General features: G+C 36.6%; 1 protein-coding gene across 5 annotated transcripts in view; it reads right to left on the bottom strand.

Moving 5' to 3' along the window:
* Nucleotides 1-20063, bottom strand: part of ab (BTB/POZ-zinc finger protein abrupt) — a 106284-nt gene extending 86221 nt beyond the window's left edge. Inside the window, exons 1-4 of one of the 5 annotated variants that reach the window (XM_083142270.1) lie at nt 19982-20063; nt 13613-13907; nt 5019-5216; nt 82-321 (exon numbers count right to left, since the gene is read on the bottom strand). In XM_083142270.1, coding sequence (XP_082998396.1) covers nt 82-321; nt 5019-5216; nt 13613-13801 — 627 coding nt within the window. In that variant the 5' untranslated portion in view covers nt 13802-13907; nt 19982-20063. Of the gene's footprint in view, nt 1-81; nt 322-5018; nt 5217-13612; nt 13908-17406; nt 17491-19484; nt 19555-19698; nt 19924-19981 lie in introns of those variants that run through there. The other 4 variants (XM_083142269.1, XM_083142271.1, XM_083142272.1 and 1 more) reach the window with 4 other exon arrangements.
* Between the last annotated feature and the right edge of the window lie 499 nt (nt 20064-20562).

Genomic DNA, 20562 nt, shown 5'->3' with positions numbered 1-20562 from the left:
CTCATCGTGATTGTTCCACCTAATCTAATCATTATTCAACACAAAATGATACTGAGAATAAATAAGAAAATATTTACATACATGCATCTGAGAATTAACAGCATGTTGATTGCCGCCCCCTTCCAATGCTTGACCAAGTAAGGATTCCCTCGTCATCTGCTCTTGTTCTCCTGATGGATTGGGAGAAGGAGACGGAGAAAACCCTTCGTTCCTTTCATTCCGAGAACGCTTTTGTGGTGGTGGAGAAGCTGCCCCATCCTGATCTCTATGCTCTCTACTGCCTCCAAGGGCTGACTGCGGCCATGTCATGGATTCTGAGGTCTATAGTAAAGAAACATACAAATTTTACTGCACCCTGTCGGCACAGGAATGTCAAACATGAAAAAGATACTATTTAACGTTGAGCTGATACAAGGGATATTGGGATCTAAAATTAACAGTTGTGATTTTATTAACCCCTTAAGTATGGATGGCGTATATATGAAACCCTCCACATTGTGCTGCTGTAGTGCGGAAGGCGTATATATATGCTTTATGTTTGTTTCAACTATGTTCGATTTATTGTGGAGGATGTAATTACACAGACTGATTGATTTGGTGTTTTAAGTCCACTTTATGCACAGTAAGGCTAATCGGGACTGGACCTACAGTTTAAAGTGGGATTCGAACCACTATGTGCCTCCACCAGGTATCGAACCCGGGACCCCTTCATTACAAGGCGACGACGCTACCACTGCGCCATCGGGGAGGATGTAATTACACAGACGTTTGGTGAGATAGTTCTAGCTGTAGTAGAAACAAAAAATAGTAGCAAGAGAGGAAAAAGATGAAAAAGAAGAAGACGAAACTATTTTTTTTTAATATACGTATATAAAGAGTATATATACTCCTTCCGCACTACAGCAGCACAATGCAGAGGGCGTATACTGAATCTGACAAAAACCTACATTTTCCACATTGCATCTAAAGATATCAGTCAGGCGTTGACGAAGCCACCAGACGAGTGGCGAAATCGATAGCTGAAAAAAAAAACTTCCGCTGAAAAATGAATAGTAAGTGTATCAGTTAATCACCTACATTTTCCAGTAGCGACTTGTTCAACAAACTCCACACTTAAGGGGTTAACAGATACTTTTCTGGCATTTTTGTGTTTCACAGGGTACGAAAAAATGATGCACGTCACTTTCACGTAGTCTAATTATCCTGAAAATTATGCCATTTATTGTGTACCAATATTGTGTGGAAAATCTGTATTTTGTGATTACATAACAGGTGCTTTAATATTCTGATGTAATTGTTGAAATTTAAAGCAAAAATCTTAGAAGTTGATGGTTGTAATTGGAATGCAATACTTAAACACATTATTATATTAATGAATATTTTGAACAACTTTTAGTTATTACAGTTTTCAGTATTGGTATCAGCAGGAATTTGCAAGAATATCAGCACTGATAAGGGTATTGGTTGAATGACACATTTGCTCAGCCCTAAGGCTAATACAGTATATGGTATTCCTAAACAAAAGTCATAATCTATATTAATGAAGGCTATTATTGTAAAAGAATAATAATAATGAAATGCACAATTCAACAAATGTATATAGATACTCATATGCTCAAGAATGTCCAATGCCTGAATAGGCAGTACAATGTACGTCACATGATCTCCACCTGTGTCAAAACACACTCCATCGTTTAGTGGTGTCACAGAATGCAGACAGATGAGGTCTCTGTCCACCAAGCATGCCACTGGCCTTACAATCTTAAACGATTTGGTGTATCACCATGTGAGAAGTCCAAAGAAGATTAGGTCAGACAACTTGGATACTCTATTCTTGCTGACTCCCTACCTGTCCATCATCTACGAAATATACTGTATTCATGACCAAAGAAAAAATGCCAAGGTTTTCATTGTAATACATGATAACTGTAGGAAGATAGTGTATACAGGCTTTGGCACTCTTTGGTGACTGCTGCACCTCTTTTGCTGTAGAAACCACAGCACATGCCATGGTTGAGTCAAAAGCAGAGCTACATCTTACCTCTTTCCTCTCTTAGTTAATTCACTAATTTATCTTTTGTGCACACCTGTCCCTTAGTGAATTGAAACAGGTTTGGCAACTCATAAATAGAGGCATGCATATTTCGTTTTTGATGAAAACACGAAATGTGAAATAATACATTGTAATGCTAATTTTTCATGTTTCTGATAGGTGTGAGGTGCATTTTCCTACCCAGTTTTGTCACGAAATGATGCGAAATGAACTGCAAAATGCGAAATTGACTCTTAAACATGAAATTTACCATTTATATACCGACACGACAGTTTCTGAAGTCAGAATTATCCTGAGAGTTATGCAATTCACTCAAAATTGATTAATTCTGCTGCAAACATTTGAGAAGCAAAAATGGACCCCTTTATACAGGAATAAACTTAAAATTCTTAATATTAATGGATACGTTTATTTTGTGCAATAGTGCAGTTTTTAAATCAAATTTTGCATTATATTCACATTTTTAAAACCAAAATGTCATTTTATATCCCACTTTTTCATTGCTTTAACAGCGAAATTTCATTTTATTTGCCTATTTTGAACCCGAAATTGACAATTTGTACATTTTTTTTTTATTTACCAAAAATATGTGCCTCTACTCATAAGCAACTTTCTTTTCATAATGGATGCGGTAAATGTGGTACCATCTCCGCTCCAGATGCCGTACCCTTAGTGAATTAAGACAGAGTGTCTTCGAAATTAATCTGAAATAACCATTAAATTGTGCAACGTGGAAATACAACATTTCACGTAAATCTTCTTTTGTCAATAGTTGCTAAACTCCAAAATCTATAGCTGTGGTTTCCAATGGAGAAGAAAAAAGGAAGGTCTCGAAGTGCTGTCCCAGAGATTATGTAATTTGATTCTTTGAGGATATACTTTTAATGACTATATTCAGAGAACTGAACTAGTCCAAACCAGCTCACTAAGTGTAACCTTCAGAATTTCTCAAGGTTGCGTCAAATGCTTGGACTCGATGAACTTGAATATGAAATCAAATATAGATGATGTCCATTTCACTGTAGGTGAAAATCTTTATGCAGATTGAAGTTACACAGATATCTAGAGCCAGAATGTAAAACCTAACCTTCACCACTGTCAAGTTGAAGCTCCAAATAATAAAGCCATGTGGCTCTAGTGGCTAAGCACTGAAGGGTGCAGATTTGAGTTCCACGCATGGGCCTGTGTGTTCCTTTGTGCATGAATTAATAATTTATATATCAAAGATACATAAATCGAATCCAATCCAGACTTTTGGAACAGATTTCTCAGCTTTTCGGGATCCCGAACAATCAGGAAATTCCAAATGGTAATTTTTAAAAGTTGTTAACTCTCGAATTTTTCTGCATTGGAAGTGTCCGACACTTCTCAGAAATTGTCAGTTCTTATTTCAGAAATACAAAAAACAATCACTTAAGTGAAACGGACATGTAGAATTAAGTCACAGCGTCAGAAAATTTCGAACAGTTCCAACTTGGTCAGGAAACTGCAAAAGTTTCCCATCCTGATGAAAAAGTTCCTTCCTGCACACCCCTACTAAAGAGAGAGAGATACATGTTAAGTGTCTTATGGCCCTGGCTGCCATCAATAGTTTCAAATGTTTTGTTGCTAATTTGCTCATACCTTGCATCAAGAGTGAGAATACAAAATGTAATTACTAGCATTTTTTTTTACTTCTGGATGACTTAACAGTGCGAACTATCTCTTGTGGTTAAAACAAGTCACGCAAACAACCAAAACCTACATCATCACAACTGCAGTAAAGCTAGTGTGCGGTTTAACAGTACATAAACTGGATATCCTGATGAAATGTACAGAGATCTTCTGTACTTTTATGTGGATCATGTTTTTACAGTAAACCTACACTAGATAAAGAAAAATATTTGTGAAGAGAATATCATTTTTATATATAGTGAAATAAAATAGGGTTGAGATGATGGATATATCAATTAGAATTTACTGCTGATACCAACCAAATAATTTTATGTAGTCCATAATTCACAGGGTCTGGGGGAAATGATACACGACAGTTTCATGAAGTCCAAATATCAACAAAATTATGGGAAGTGCATAACTTTTCTTGAGTCTGAGTTTTCTTTTTAAGTCAACTTTTATGCACAGATAGCCTAATTGGGACTGGACCTACAGTTTAAAGTGGAATCCGAACCACTAGGACCTACAGTTTTAAAGTGGAATCTGAACCACTGTGTGTGTCTACCAGGTATCGAATATGAGACCCTTTGATTACAAGGTGGCGACGTTACCACTACACCATCGGGAAGACCCTTTTATTTTTCTTATTCTACCAACAACATTGCAGTGAGAAATACATTTTGTGGATAAATGATTATTTCATATGACATTATAAATAATTTAAAGCTAATCACAGATATATTGCTATGGTATGGTTCCAATGATACATGTTAAGTAAAAATGTACCAACACTCCGAACATTACAACTTTCAAGGGCTGAGCTAATTTCACCGATACAGATACCTATGCTTAAAAATCGTAATAATTAAAGTCCTTAAAAAATAATGATCAATTTTGGTGTATAAGAATTCCACTCCAATTATATACATCGAAGAGTATACGAAGAGTTTTGCTTTCAATATTCATGAATTACTGTGCATTAGAATATTAAAAAATACATGTATGTAATCACAAAACATAGACTTTCACACAAAAACTGGTGCGAAATAGAAAGAAAGTTTGAATTTTGCATAATTTAGGATAATTAGACAATGCAAAGGTGTCGCACGGCATTTTACAGACCCCGTGAAAGACTTAAAACACCAAAAAGAGTTGGTATCTGTAAATACAACGTCATTGATATCAGTTCAGCCCTAATATAAATATTATTACTTTTCTTTCTACAGACTTATTGCGACTAAAGTGAATCTCACTTTCCACTCTATCTACATTTTAACAAAAGTATGCATCTGAAGGACCTTACTATACTTACAGATGAATTTTTTTGGTTTTCTTTGGTAGGGACATCAGCCAGCCCTCTGACTTGCAGTGTTTGAGCAGTTTTTAGGAAATCTGCTAGTTGTTCCTGTCCTATATGCACTTCTCCATTGTACATGAATCGCAGCAGTGCTTCCATATCCTTCTGCTTCACATCTCGAAGGATGACAATGGGATGTTGGCATGGATTGGCCTGAAAAGAGTTTTTGAAATATGTATTCATTAATTACCAATTCTTTTTAAGATATCACAATCTTAGTCACCAATATAATTCCCTGAAATTTCTAGGTTTTCCAGATAAAACCTTACGCCCAATTCTATTTTAAGCTTTTTATCCTGTTGCTAAGTAACCAGGATGGCCAGACAACAATGGTGAAAAACATATTTAACTCCCAAGCTTGACTCTCGAGACAAATAATGATGCAATGGAGGTCTGAAAGGAGTAGTACAAGAACAGGATAAAAGTAATAAAAATAAAAAAGTTCCCCATGCTATGAAGGCACACTTGGGGGACGTGGGGATAGGGCACCACACATTCTCGATCTCTACAATTTTGGAGGTTATGTGCTGAGCACCATGCTGCAACTGCCTTTACCCCCCCCCCCCCCGTGTTGTCCCCAGGTACCCATTGATTTGAGGCTGAGTGAGCACTAACCACTCTGCCACGGAGGTCTGCATATTCATATTTTGATTAGCATTATGACAACTAAACTTAGGATTTAAATGCTAATATATCGTCTCATACCCTCTGGTATGGGGGGGGGGATCTTTTGGGAATGTAGCTCACTAATCATCATTCATCCTTGATGGTAAAGCACTCTCTGCTCGTGGTGAGCTTGGTGGTAAGGCGCTAGAGGTACTAAATTTACACACTTGAATGGCAACACATGACACCTGAGTTTCACACCCCTAAAGACTGGATCCGCATGGGTAATGTAAGGATATATCTGTCTCGGTACTCCAACTAAAGATCTGCTGGGAGAGGTGACTTGTGACTGTACGTAGTCCGACTTGTGACTCGCGTTAACACACTCTCCCTAGAACCTCCTCCTCTCTCTCTATTCAATCGTAACTTCCTCCTCAATAACTCAATTCGAACTGACCCCAAACACTCTGCCTCCCAGACATTTATTGCAATTCAATTTACTAAACAAATGCACAGTCAGGACTGTAGCCTCTTCCTGGATTTCGTCCATACCGCTGATGACCAGGAAGAGCTTCAGTGCTGTCTGACACTGCATTCCTGTGATGTTTCTGAATATTTCCTGATTGGAAAACGATGGTTGAATGACTGGAAGTTGGAGTTCGTTGTCCATAATAATTAAAAGATACTACGGATCGTCATGATATGTGTTTTTTCAAAAACACACATTTAAAAAAATGTTTTCTTATGCATTTTGATAAAAATGTAAGCACAAGAAAGCACAATTAATTTGGCCCTATTTTTTTTATTTTACACAAAAACTGATAACACAGGTGGTGAGAAATGAAAAACCCTTTGCCATTTTTTTATGCAGAGGTTGAGAAAAAAGGGCAGAAAATTAAATGTTGTCCTTATTTGTAACTTTACATATTGTTGTATGTATGCTGCTGTTTTATCTGTTCTTTGACTGTGCATGATAGCGGTAGACTAACATTCACAATTAAAAGTTAGGTTTACTTTTATTTTGTACAGCGTAATAATTTGAACCATCACCTTTCGTTCAAGCAGTCCCAAGTTTGATTCTTGGTGGAAGTCACCAAAAATTTTGGGGTGAGGACAATTAGGGAGATACTTGGAAGCAATTGTAGCAGACCCAGGTCTAGAAACCAGAAAAACAACAGCAATGGGACTCGACGTGCTAAGCATGCATCAGCCAATTAAAAGCCCCTGAGGGGCCACGGTCCTCAATGGACTGTTTGCGCCATAGGCTTTGGTTGGTTTCTTTATACTATTTTGAATTTTGCTTCTTTCCATGTGTATTTTGTTACTTTTTAGTGCATATAAAACCTCAGTCTAATCACCACACACATACACATCACGGGACAGTTGCTTTCGTCTTTTTTTAGGCATTAACTCCAAAATATGAGTTTATACAAAGAATTCAGAATGAACTCCGGTGGACCTTTGGCCAATGCCAGGACAGATGTTTTCAAATTTTACTATTAAAAAAAAAAAGTGTTGTTACAGAATCTGAAAAATTACTTATGATTAGAATTCCTCCTTGAGAATTCATGTGGTTTGCTTTTGCAGTTTAGGTATTATCAATAATTTAATAGACTTACGTAGAAACTAAACTATTGTTAATATCTAGGCAACAGCAAAATCAAACCACATGTAGATTCACATGAATGCACACATAGAACTCGCCATGTTGAAAGTGGCACTACTTCCTTGCTGTTCACATGATTCTTTTTAGAAAATAACCAATGTTATATCATTATGTACACAAATATCTAAGCTCATTGAAAGTTACAATGCATATTCCTACAAAATGTTCACACTTATCTTGCCATGTCAACAAGTTATTTTACGAAGTGCACTATATTTGGCGAACAAAAATAGTTATTAGGATGCTTGTCAAAGTTTCCAACCGTAATAAATTAACGAACTTTCTTTGTCTTGTTTTGATCATCATCATCAATATATTTATTGGACTTACAGCATTGCATATGGCTGTTTATGGCCATTATATATTTTACATAAGATACAATTTACATAAAATCTACAAACAAATTTCAAATACACTCCTATCTATATCAAACCTTAGAAATATACATTAACATGTTATATCATTTTATCTAAAAAAATGCAAGTAAAATATATTCAATTCGCATGCAAGAAAGAAGCCAAATTTATGGGAAATGATTACTGGTGCGAAGAGTTAACCATAAAGGTGAAGCAATAAGTACGAAAGAAAGAGCATTGGGTTTAAAGTGAGACGTCATTTGCGGCAGCATATCCCATACTACAAATTGGCCGTTGTTTTACCTTATGTAATGAATCCTGTAACAACGTTGGATTTTCGTGTGGATTATTTTACTTCTATGAGTTTGCAATGCTTTCTGCATGCCGTGTTTTCATAATTGGGAAAAGACAGACAAGGTAGTATCTAAATACAGAGAAACTAGTACTCACTTTATCTGCGAAACTGTTCTTTCTTCTTTGTTCGTTTCTTCGAAGAAGAAAAATCAGTTTCGCGGACTAAGTGAGTACTAGTTTCTCTGTATTTAGACAGTGTTTACTACAAATTTCATTAACAAATCAATCTGGACTTCCATGGAATTCTCATGTAGAATGAAAAGTATTGCTCTTTAAGGTTCGACTGGACACTTGCCAGCAATCAGGGTGACTTTCTTCAAATTTTCTTAATTCGAAAAACCGCTGTGATATTCCAATTGGAATATCTCAGCGGTTTATCAAATGGAGAGGAAAACTTTTAAAAAATTTGTACCGACGGCTGCCAAAGGTCGTCGAGCCTTAACTTCAAATTTCCGATAATGACAGCACCAACAGGTCAAAGGTCAGTTCTTCAACCAATTTTTCTTTCCAGTCATGTACCTTGTGCAATTTACCAAATGTGATGTTCATAGAGAACCAATGCCACCTCAATAAGCACCCATATAAAATTGTAACTTCTATTAGTTACAATAGACGCTACAAACACACATATTTTGATAAAGTTCATATAAAGTGCATATGGCTGTTTATGGCCATTATATATTTTACATAAGATACAATTTACATAAAATCTACAAACAAATTTCAAATACACTCCTATCTATATCAAACCTTAGAAATATACATTAACATGTTATATCATTTTATCTAAAAAAAAATGCAAGTAAAATATATTCAATTCGCATGCAAGAAAGAAGCCAAATTTATGGGAAATGATTACTGGTGCGAAGAGTTAACCATAAAGGTGAAGCAATAAGTACGAAAGAAAAAGCATTGGGTTTAAAGTGAGACGTCATTTGCGGCAGCATATCCCATACTACAAATTGGCCGTTGTTTTACCTTATGTAATGAATCCTGTAACAACGCTGGATTTTCGTGTGGATTATTTTACTTCTATGAGTTTGCAATGCTTTCTGCATGCCGTGTTTTCATAATTGGGAAAAGACAGACAAGGTAGTATCTAAATACAGAGAAACTAGTACTCACTTTATCTGCGAAATTGTTCTTTCTTCTTTGTTCGTTTCTTCGAAGAAGAAAAATCAGTTTCGCGGACTAAGTGAGTACTAGTTTCTCTGTATTTAGACAGTGTTTACTACAAATTTCATTAACAAATCAATCTGGACTTCCATGGAATTCTCATGTAGAATGAAAAGTATTGCTCTTTAAGGTTCGACTGGACACTTGCCAGCAATCAGGGTGACTTTCTTCAAATTTTCTTAATTCGAAAAACCGCTGTGATATTCCAATTGGAATATCTCAGCGGTTTATCAAATGGAGAGGAAAACTTTTAAAAAATTTGTACCGACGGCTGCCAAAGGTCGTCGAGCCTTAACTTCAAATTTCCGATAATGACAGCACCAACAGGTCAAAGGTCAGTTCTTCAACCAATTTTTCTTTCCAGTCATGTACCTTGTGCAATTTACCAAATGTGATGTTCATAGAGAACCAATGCCACCTCAATAAGCACCCATATAAAATTGTAACTTCTATTAGTTACAATAGACGCTACAAACACACATATTTTGATAAAGTTCCATTAAAAATCGCCTCCTAACACTCCTGCACAAGTTCGACCACAGCTCTTCGTATTTTGTGAAGGAAACTGCATGTACCATCCTTAACAGAGTTTTCAGACTAAAGCAACAATCATCACGTGTTGCTTCTGTACTGCTGTTTGCACTCAATACCATGGAACGTGTCTTCGGTCCACACATGCAGGGTGTATGCTTGCTTATAGACTGAAGGGGCCCATGTTGGTTCTCACCCCTGTCTGAAAGCTCCTAAGCAACAGCATAATGCACATTATGACAACTCCTGGTCGAGCCTAAATTTTTCATTTAAATTTCTATGAAATTTAAATTATACCAAAATGCTGAAGCATATAAAACATATAGCTTTTTGAGTATTACTAACTGCCGCAGATGAATTCTTAACTTGTGGGAAAATTCCCCATCTTTTGTTGCTTGATATTTATCTGATGTGCAATTCTATCGACATTAATTCCAGTATACCTAATCTTACCATAAATACTGTTTTGAGCATTTGGCATAAACTGTACAACTGATTTTCAAATGCACTAACCATCAAGGAGACCAGGTGCTCTGCATGCCATTGTGAGTTTATTTACAGTTCAGGAAGTGTTCTGTGAGGCTACTGTCACTGATTGGCTACTTGGTGAAAATTGGGATGAGTGATGACATAATTAAATTGATGAATGGACACTCACAAACATCCAAGCCCAGGCTGGGATTCGAACCCAGGACCCCTGGCATCATAGCAAGATGTGCTAACCACTCTGCCACGGGGCCAGCTACTGTCATGAGAGACTGCGTTACTAGCTGGAATCCAGTTAGGAATCAATTTATGACGACATGTGAAATGGAAATACAGTGGAACCTTGATTATGCGTTTATCAAGGGAACAAGATGAAAAAATAAAATAAAATTGAGGAGCATGTAAAATCCAGGAAAGTGTTAAAGCACTTTGCTCTGTTGGAACTATTGGAATTCAAAGTAGAAAGTACAAACATAAATTTATTTGCTTTATATTACTTTGCTCTCATGTGACTTTTGGCTGATTGCGAAGATAGGGATGAGTGAAGATATCATGAAATTGATGAATGGACAGTCACAAACATCCATGCTGTGACAGTCTTCTACATTCACAAATAACAGTATTTTAATTTATTCCTATTGTACACATGTTTATAAAATTAACAGGGAACCATTGAGATCAAGAAGTGGTAATGTAATGGCTTAGGTTTAATTTTCTTAACCAATAAAAAAAACTATTTTTCACCAATATCGTATAGCGTTGAAATTTGATTTTGTCATGCCTCATAGCTATATAAAATGAATCTTAAATACTGCTCGGACAGGACATCCAAAAGACATTGAAGTTAACATGTCACAGTTCCTTCAAACAGAAAATATCAAGGTTGGCACATTCACATACTTACTAACAACACACTAAAAGCTGCATACCTATTGTTTTCTGGAGTAGAACGCTTTTATTGTTTATTAACTAACCTGGTGATACTGCTTTGACAAAATTTCACATTGAATAAATAAAAACCATGCGTGTCATTTACATTATTTGTAACAATGCATATTGGTTTGCAAAACCACAAATAAAAACAACAATGTTCGTAAAACAAAACTGTTTTAACCTTAATTAAAAGCAGGATTTGGGCAACTTGTATGCACTTGCCAATGCTGGCGAACACTCTGTCTGAACTTATCGCATACACAATGAACCTCAAGGTCTCCTACCCTAAACTCCGTCCCAGTTAACTGTGGGGCAGGCAAACAAAAGCAAGTCTCTGCGCAAGTAGTGACGAGAGACAGTTCCACCAATGAACATGAGAGAGGAACGGACTTGCGTGGAGTGGGGGAAGCGACTCAAGTTACCAGCCTGCACATCAGCATCTACTGCTTTGCTCTGGCCAATAGATTTTCCACGCTACTCTGATGCTATGCGCGGCCTTGCTCCACAGTTAGCTGGGACAGGGTGTATCCCAGTGTTGCAAGTGTGTGTGTCTAATGAAATGAAGCGTGGGTTTTGTGTGGACTGTTTAAAAATAATATAAATTATTAAATTTTATCTACAAATATTTTCTTACTTGTTTTACCGATCTAAATGTTTTCGTTCCCAACAATTCAAAGGTTGGAAGTTCATAGCATTCAGACTCTGTAAACTGACATCACATCACAACTGTTCATATGATATGAGCAATATCATGTCAAATCAAGTCGGTTTTGTCCTTACAAATCTAGAATATCTCTGATGAGCCTGTGTGTGAATCCAATTTTTATTAAACCTAGAAATATTTCACAACACCTGGTGCCATAATTGTTTGGGAACACTGTCAATACTGGGTAACGAAAAATATGATTTCAGTTAGACTAACTCTTAAACACCATGGCACAAGAGCCGTCTAAGAGCCAGGGCTTACCAGAGTGGCATTTTCAATTGGTGATGCATAGAGTGCATTGAAACTGGTTCCCGCTACTACTTCTTCACAAGTAACTCACCAACTGTCCTCACTCACAAAGAACACCCACGCCCAGGCTGGGATTCAAACCTAGGACCCCTAGCATCATAGCTTGTCTTTGAGAAAATAAGACTAAAAAGCACAGCATCAAATAAATTAAAACCATAATTCCTAGCTTGCTTTATTCTGTGTTGCTGCATTCTTTTTAGCATGATTACCACAGCATGTGGAACAAGAAGTTTCATAAAAATGCATTGTGAAAGTTTCCTGTGAAAGTTTTCTTATTTTTTGAGGGGTCCAAACCAAGTGTCTCCAAAATAATATAAAAGCTTATATTAATATGTTAATACAATTTATATGTCTATTCATAGTAATATGTTAATCTACTAATCTGTATTGATATTGCACTGTTATTATTACATGAATAGGTAAAAAGGCAGTGTGAGAATATGATCAACCTTACATGAAGTTAAGATCGCCAAAATTTGTATAAGAAAAACTGTCCTGGCAAAGAAATTAATTTGAAAACTAAGAAGAATTGAATATTTATTGAATAAAAAAAAGTACGTTAAAACCAGTTGACGAAAAGCAGTTTTTGACTAATATTTTATGCATAAGTACAGAGCGACCCAAAGGAAAAAGAACCTTCGGCCAAAAGTCTCCGTGCACCTTCCCCTCCTTCAGTTCAACTAGGCCCATAAGGAAGCATGCTCCACCCTGCCCCTCCCCTCCACGTGGAAGGATGAGGCACAGGAGTCATGGGTCTGCGCAAGCTCTTTTACCTGTGGTTCTACTATAGTACCATGCATAAATCATATTTGGTACTGTCATCCAAAGCTGTAGGATGCCAATCTAATACTAGCCTTTCAGTAAGTTTGGCGGAAATAAATACCCCTCAAGAGTCTAGATACAACAAATACCAAACAAGCATATTTTCATTAATTTTAGTATTTAATTTTTTCAGGAGGGTCCAGAAAATACGTCCTTGTCCATCAGACTACATTCAATAACTTTCTGAACCCGTCAAGCTGTAAAACGGAAAGAATTGGAAACAGGCCTATTGTATTTGACCTTCTTAAATGTCCTCCCTTCCCCCAATCGGAAAGAAAACTGCAGTCAAAGCTAAAACTAAATCTGGGGGTGCACCAAGCTTCTTGCCAGAGGGGATGTTCTTTCCTTGCTCCCTTGGGAGTTATCGTTCGCAGAGGATAGTTGGTTGCTGATAAACGAGAAGAGGGGAAAAAGATGTGGTAACTCTTTCGACTGTCAACCATGACACATGCTGTGGTTTTTGGCAGGTAGAGGAATGGGGGTAAGGAAGACACTTATTCGTGGCACAAGGATTACTTGTCATCCATCAGCTGTCAACTACATACACTTATTTCACACTAAATCCTAAGAACACCTACTTTAAAAAAAATAGGCAACCACCCACCTTAAGGAGACGTCTAAAGTATGGACTGCATGCTGATAATACTACTTTGTGAGCAGTAAAGGAACAGCCATCACAAGCCAGTGTAACATCCACAAAGTCCTCCTCATCCTTCAAGTGGCGGAATGACGAAAGAATGCTCGCATGGAAATCATTCCACCGAAGACTATACTGTTGTTCTGCAGCTCCCATCTGTATCCAGTGTGAATTTTTAATTTGTTACAATACCCAACTCCTCATGCATGGATTCTTTCTTAGTTCATTGCTACCAACTCATTTTCTGTATCCAGTTCAGCCTCTGTAAAATATAAAGGAAGGCAAATATATCAGATTTTACTCCTTATTACAATGAAATGAAAATACCATATTACACAGGATATTCAGCACATCCTCTTTCTTTCAGTCCAAAAATTGATTTATAACCTTTCATTTAGGGATGGGCTGATATAAAATTTACCGGTACTGATAACCAATATTCCACATTCCGATATAAAATTTCAAATGGTCCTTGGAATAACCGGAATAGGTCATTGACCTCCTTAATAAATGCATGTTCCGAGGTGACTGCAGTGTAAAAGAAGTTGCATAGTTAGACATTTACTTTTTTAAAAAGTAGGGTATGGAGAATATCCATGAAAATTATAACAAAATTGTAGAATTTTGCACTAAATTATAAGATACATATACAGTATATATATATGTATGGATAAAAGGAAGGAGGGCCAAAAGGGCTAAGTAAAAATCAAAGAAGGTAAAAGGAATTTTGAATTTTTCTACTGTCCGGTGAGTGTTTCCTTTTACCTTCTTTGATTTATATATATATATATATCGGATCGGTTAAATTATCGGTAATTATTCCAATAGAGTACCGATTAATTTGTCATATCTCTACTTTCAATGATTACTCACTGCATCAGCAAGTCAGATAACGAAACCAATGACAGCGGTGCAGAATCTTTGGACACACAAGATTAAATTTTGTAAGTCTGCACTTTGCAACACTGTAGTAAATTCAAGTGTAATATTTCTAATGTCCAATCAATAACAACTAACATGTAACTTCTCCCGACCAGAAAAATGTATGCCAAACTGTTACGAAGAAATTATGTACAGTAAGCACCCTCTAGTTCGGCTTCGGTTGATTCGGCCCACCCTTACTGATTTCTTTTAAGTTTTTTTTTTTTTTTGTAGGCCAATAATATCTTTTTTAACAGTTCGGGTTTTACTTTAGGCCATGTTGTCGACAACATCATGTTGTCGGTAAGTACTAAGCAGGCCAGATGTAGTTTGTCTTTTGTACAGTAAAATACACTTAAATATGGTTTAAACTACTATATAACTAATTTTAATGTATGGTCGTACCGTTTATAGGATTTACTGGTCTTTTTTGCATTACTTCGGCTCATTCGGTAATTTTTTAGTTTGGCCTACGGTTCGGTCCCGAGGTGGCCAAACTAGAGAGCACCTACTGTATATCGATTTGTACTTGTCAATTATAGCATATATTCACGAGTATTCCATGCATCCTAATCTTGCACCAAATACACTTTAGTAATAAATGATTGTTAAGAACCAGTAATACTGGCAAAATTAAAGAAAAATGGCCACACTCCACTTTTTGCAAATAATTTTCGCATAATATCTGCAACAATTATGCAGTCAAATACAGTATTTACAAATATAAAACTAAAAAGCAGAAATTCCACCAACATACACATACTTTTGATGATGTTTTAATTGCGTTAAAATAAGTGTGTAATGCTATTATATGTTTCAGTAGGTTAGGCAGGTAATAATAAAAGTAGTCACTGATGAGAAGAACTACAATGCAGAAAGAACGCAACTGACTTTGTTTTCACGTAAAGAAATTCAATATAGTAACCGGCAGAAACATCGAGTTAGCAACACTTAGAATATGCAAAAGCACCCGATAGTACAGAAAATTTGATCAGATAGTTACTGCAAACTACAAAGGAAAGTAGTGATAGATATTGCTCATAATATGTACGTACCATGTTCAAAACCTTCGTAAGAATATACAAATGACTGTGCCATCATACTTCAAATTCTCAATATAACGGCCAAATCTAAAGCTGCCACGCCACGTATCCCATTTTTGTCTACTAACAGTGTAAAGTAAATTTTGCCGTGAGGTAGCTAAATCAAAAAGTATCTACTAGTTTCCATGATGAACTGGCTGCTCTTCAGCAGCAATGAACTGAAATCTTCTGTGAAATGAGTTATAATTATTTTTGTGGCTTATTAACTAGATATAATAGAAATAAAACGCCAGAAGTCAGACCACTTACAATTTTCCGGCAATTTCCACACATATGAGAAAAATTTATTTATCGCCCAGCATGGTACAATATGAGACTGTTTCCCTTGATTGCTCTTTTAGAACAATTTGCAAAATTGTTAACAGCAGAATTCATTTTGTAGTGTAATGATCATGCCCTTTTATGACAAAAGTAACGTTTGGAAATCCCAATCCACGACCCCCATTATTATATGTCAGCCAGGTCTTTTAACTGGTTGTGATCAAGCAGCTTACAGTACTTCATAACATAAAGGTAAAAAAAGGTAAAGTGCTCCCCTGTGATTAGCACCATGCCATGAAGGTGTATAGGGGGTGATGTGATCAGCATCACGCCCCTGATCGCCTTTACCCCCAGGTACCCACAATATTCGACGCTGGGTGGGTGTCCAATGTTAGAAAAGTTACCGGATTTGAACCGGCGGGATCGAACTCGGGACCTTTAGCATGGTAGTTAAATGCGTTACCGACTGAGCCACCGCGGCCACTAGTACTTCATAACGTAAGTCCATAATTCACAGTCAAATATTGCATTTACGTAAAGTAACATTGATTTTTCATTTTTCACTTGTGTCAAAATACCTGCTATTATTGTGTGCTAGCGTAAAAAACCTCTTTTTTACATCCTCATTCAGCATACAGGCAAAGATGAAGCATGTCATCCCTACCAAATCTGATGGTATGAATTAGGCCTACTTGTAAAAAGTCCACTTTATACTTGGGTAAGCAATTGACATTCAGTTTATAATGGGATTTAAACCACTGAACAATGTAAAATATTACTTTTAATGGCATATGTTAAGTGTGTTTTATAATTCTTGAGGTTGCACATGAGGATACAGAAATCCTTTACAATACTGGAAATAAGAATGAAAATAATCTGGAGAACTAGCTTTCACATTGGAAAATTTTTGATGGTGTCCATTTTCACAACATTATGCATAGCTTGCGAAAAGCATGTTACAACAGTAGTAAATGTAGGGGTAGGGGACAGAATGTGCAGAACTATTACGTGAATCTAATTTTACTAAAAATTATAAATAGTAAAACTGTACAACTGAGGCATATCTTCAAGTGTTTTGTAGAGGGCAGCACTACTCTGGATTGCAGGAGACATCAAATGGTCCTCTGGTAAACATATATGGTATATATGTTAGTTCATGGGGTAGAAAACTTATTTTGCACAAAAGAGGCAGCAAGTAATCAACAAACCTCTGAGTCAGTGAATGATGCACACCCTCGAAAATTTCCACTTTCTTTTATTAAACTGAGATATTTAACCCCAAACTTGTATCCCAGAGAAGTTTCAGTTATTTTAATTAAATACTGTTATGTGCACACACATAAATCCCAAAAAACATGTGGAAATTTTATTGTACCTAACACTCAGAACCAAACAATATAAATTAAATTAACACTCCTAACAAATAAAAAGAAATCTCATATAAAATAAAACTAATCAAGAAACATACATACTTACCTTCAAAATATGCATTTCCCTGCTATGTAGTTGCAGCAGCGAAAAGTATATTCGTAAACATGCATACCCAGTTTTCATTTGATGTTTTATCCTGGAACACTTTTTAATATAAATTATCACTCTATGTGACATGCAAAGTGGAAAATCACATGGAAATTCGAACATGATTACGCGTAATACTCCTAACCCAGCAAAAACGTAAAATTAATGTCAGCAATTACTCCACATGATAAATGGTACCATGAATAATTTCCCATTACTTCACTACAGCACACGTTAATGAGCTTAAAGTATTCATATTTAACTCAATCTTCATAAACAATGCACACTTTTAAATTTCTTTCCCAGGTGTACAAAGCGTCACCGCCCAGCTCCCAAGCCCTTATACGTACAAACTGATCCATACACAAAATGCATGTGTAATGATGGCAAAACAACCATAGAATTGGATCATAATGTCACATCAGTACTACAGCATATTTTCAAACTATAAACTCGGTTTGGAACTTGCATTAAATCAGTTTATTTAATAGAAAAGAGGAGCAGGGTGCTTAATGAAGCAAATGTACATTTTTTTTATCAAAAGGATACCACATCAGTAATATGAACTCATCTTGATTTTTTTTTTAATTCTCCAGTCGAGTGAAAATTGCAGGTACAGAATTACCCTCAAATTGTTTTATGTCCCTATTTGACAAGACAGGTCAGGTGATGGTAAACATTAGAAGGCAAGTCACAGTGCAAGGTTGTTTTTCAGGACAGAGCGTAAGATTTTGGAATTCCATCATATTTTTCAAAAAGTTCCTAAAAACGATAATTTATTCCTCACTGTGCCTCGCCTGAAACTGCCTATCCGGTACAGTATGCAAAAGCGAACTTATACTGTAAGCGTGATCGACGCAATTAACGTCGTACTAGAAAAACTAGTTACGATCGATTACTAGGCAAAAATGTACCTCACTCAAGTTATAAACAAGTACCGGCTAAATCTGCTCGACATTCAGTGTTCCTATGTTATATGCGCGTAGCTCGCAAGTCCACCCTAGAGCAAGCAGTTTCTCGGGAGAAACAAATCCCAGTAGCTTGACCCCTCATGTTTACTGAATTCCTATAGCTGCTCTCAAAAACAATAATTGCGTACTATTATTGTGCTTTAAACAACGCACACACTATTCACGCACAAATCGTAAGCGTAAACAGTGCACCGCGCCTTTGTAATTTAACTTCACTATCGTCCGCAGAAAGTAAGCAATTTAACAAATTTCATACGATGCGTCTCACTGTCAGTTTCTTCGCTATAAAGGGGAAGAAAAGTCATAAATCTACAAGATAACCTGTATTCCTTCCTTCTTGTAACCTACTGTATTTCGTACGCATGTTTCATACTAGAGTTCAATAAGCAAGGCGCAACGCGATGTAAAGAAAGATTAAAAAAATAGATCGCACTATCATATTCGGCAACGCATTTTAAGAGGTGAAAACCGCAGAAAATTAGCATACTATACTTACTGTAAGCGTACTACTGTACATGCGTTCATGTAGGATTGATTAGTTATTTGTAATATAAAATGTAAATCATAAATAAATAAACTATGACTACACGGACAATTCTGTTCAATATTCGACAAGTTTTGAAACACATGAACCTCTATTACAGGGGGAAAATGATATATTCTGAAAGATTGCTTGCGAACGAGTAGGGGAGGAAATGTCATTACTCACTATGCTTCGCACTCGTATCTACAGCCGCTGCAATGTTTTTTGTGTTTTTTGTTTTGCACAAATTTATTTTTTAAAAAGCTTCAATACGAAATAAATGTCTTCCAAAACACGTACGTCTGCGGCATTTACTTACTTGCAATTCAGTCTGATCATATTTCTGACCCACCACTACGTCTCACTGCGACCTACCCCCGGTGTGATATAATAGGCTTACTAAAAAACAGAACGAAAAAAAGCTTGCAAATAACATGCCGAATTGCATTTTTTTAAAAACAACATAACGCCCCACAGATCGAAATATGATCAAATGCACAACACATTTATGAAAAAATAATACCACGGAACCATATCCCTACCAACCTTCCTTCCCATCACTCTTGAGTACGACGCCTACATGTCCCGGTGAGGTTCACTTAGCCATCATGGCTGCAAAGAAAACTTCAAACGGTACAAAAAAGCGGCCATATTCACTAAAATGTATTGCACCGTAAGTGTAATTTAAGAAACTAACTTCTTCACATAAAATGACACTCAACGAACATAAATTAAAGAGACACTCTCTTATCTTACCTTATTTTTTTGAGAAAACAATCCTAACATCTGAACTCTTGGCGTCTCCGCGCTTTTGCGCACGGATGCTCTGACTGCCAAGCCGATTGATGCTCGATAGGCCTAACCACCATCGCGGTCTTGAAACACACGCTGAATTTCACACTTGAATATCTCAGCACATGCGACAGCTAAATAAATTCCAAAGAATGTGTACTATCTAAACTCCCTAATGCTATGCGGGTGGTATTTTGTACGTGTAAACTATAAAAATGTTAGTAAAAAATCGTGTCATAAATCATACCTGTACCCATTCTCAAGGCAACAAAAGATCAATCAACAAGCTGAAGCGGGATTAGTGGATCACTTCCGGTTCTCTCCATTCTCGCCTAGGAGGTATGAGAATTTTACGAACCAAACAAGAACTCTCGCGCATTCGACGTTACAAGGATAAATATACTTTCACTGAGATACACATTCTGACTTAACTATACATATAATTGTACTTTCTACTTACATAATTCGTTGCTTTAGAAGTATAATAAGCGTAAGGCTGTATCATCAGCCCTGTTCAAACTTGAAAAATGAGCTTTCGTGTTGTTTTTCCTTTCATCGAACGCTCGTGTCGTGAACTCAGCATGCAACGGCAAGGCAAGAATGTATGGTTATAACGACGTAGCTTCGTAACTCTCTCTGTGCGAGTGCGTAGCAGTAAATATACCCGACGTGTTTGCTTCGAGTTGCTGCAGAGCAATATGATGTAGACGCCTCAGGCGGCATGAGGCAAGATTGTCGTATGCGGCCCACCTTGTATTTTTTCCAAACATGCGTATTTTAGTGGCTTCATTTAAAGCAAGTACGTATGGGTCGCATAGCAGATTACTG

The sequence above is a fragment of the Lepisma saccharinum genome, chromosome 20, assembly GCF_977018435.1.
Source record: "Lepisma saccharinum chromosome 20, izLepSacc3.1, whole genome shotgun sequence".
Classification (NCBI taxonomy): Eukaryota; Metazoa; Arthropoda; class Insecta; order Zygentoma; family Lepismatidae; genus Lepisma; species Lepisma saccharinum.
Note: the sequence above shows the minus strand (reverse complement) of the source record. Positions and strands in the feature narration are given on the sequence as shown.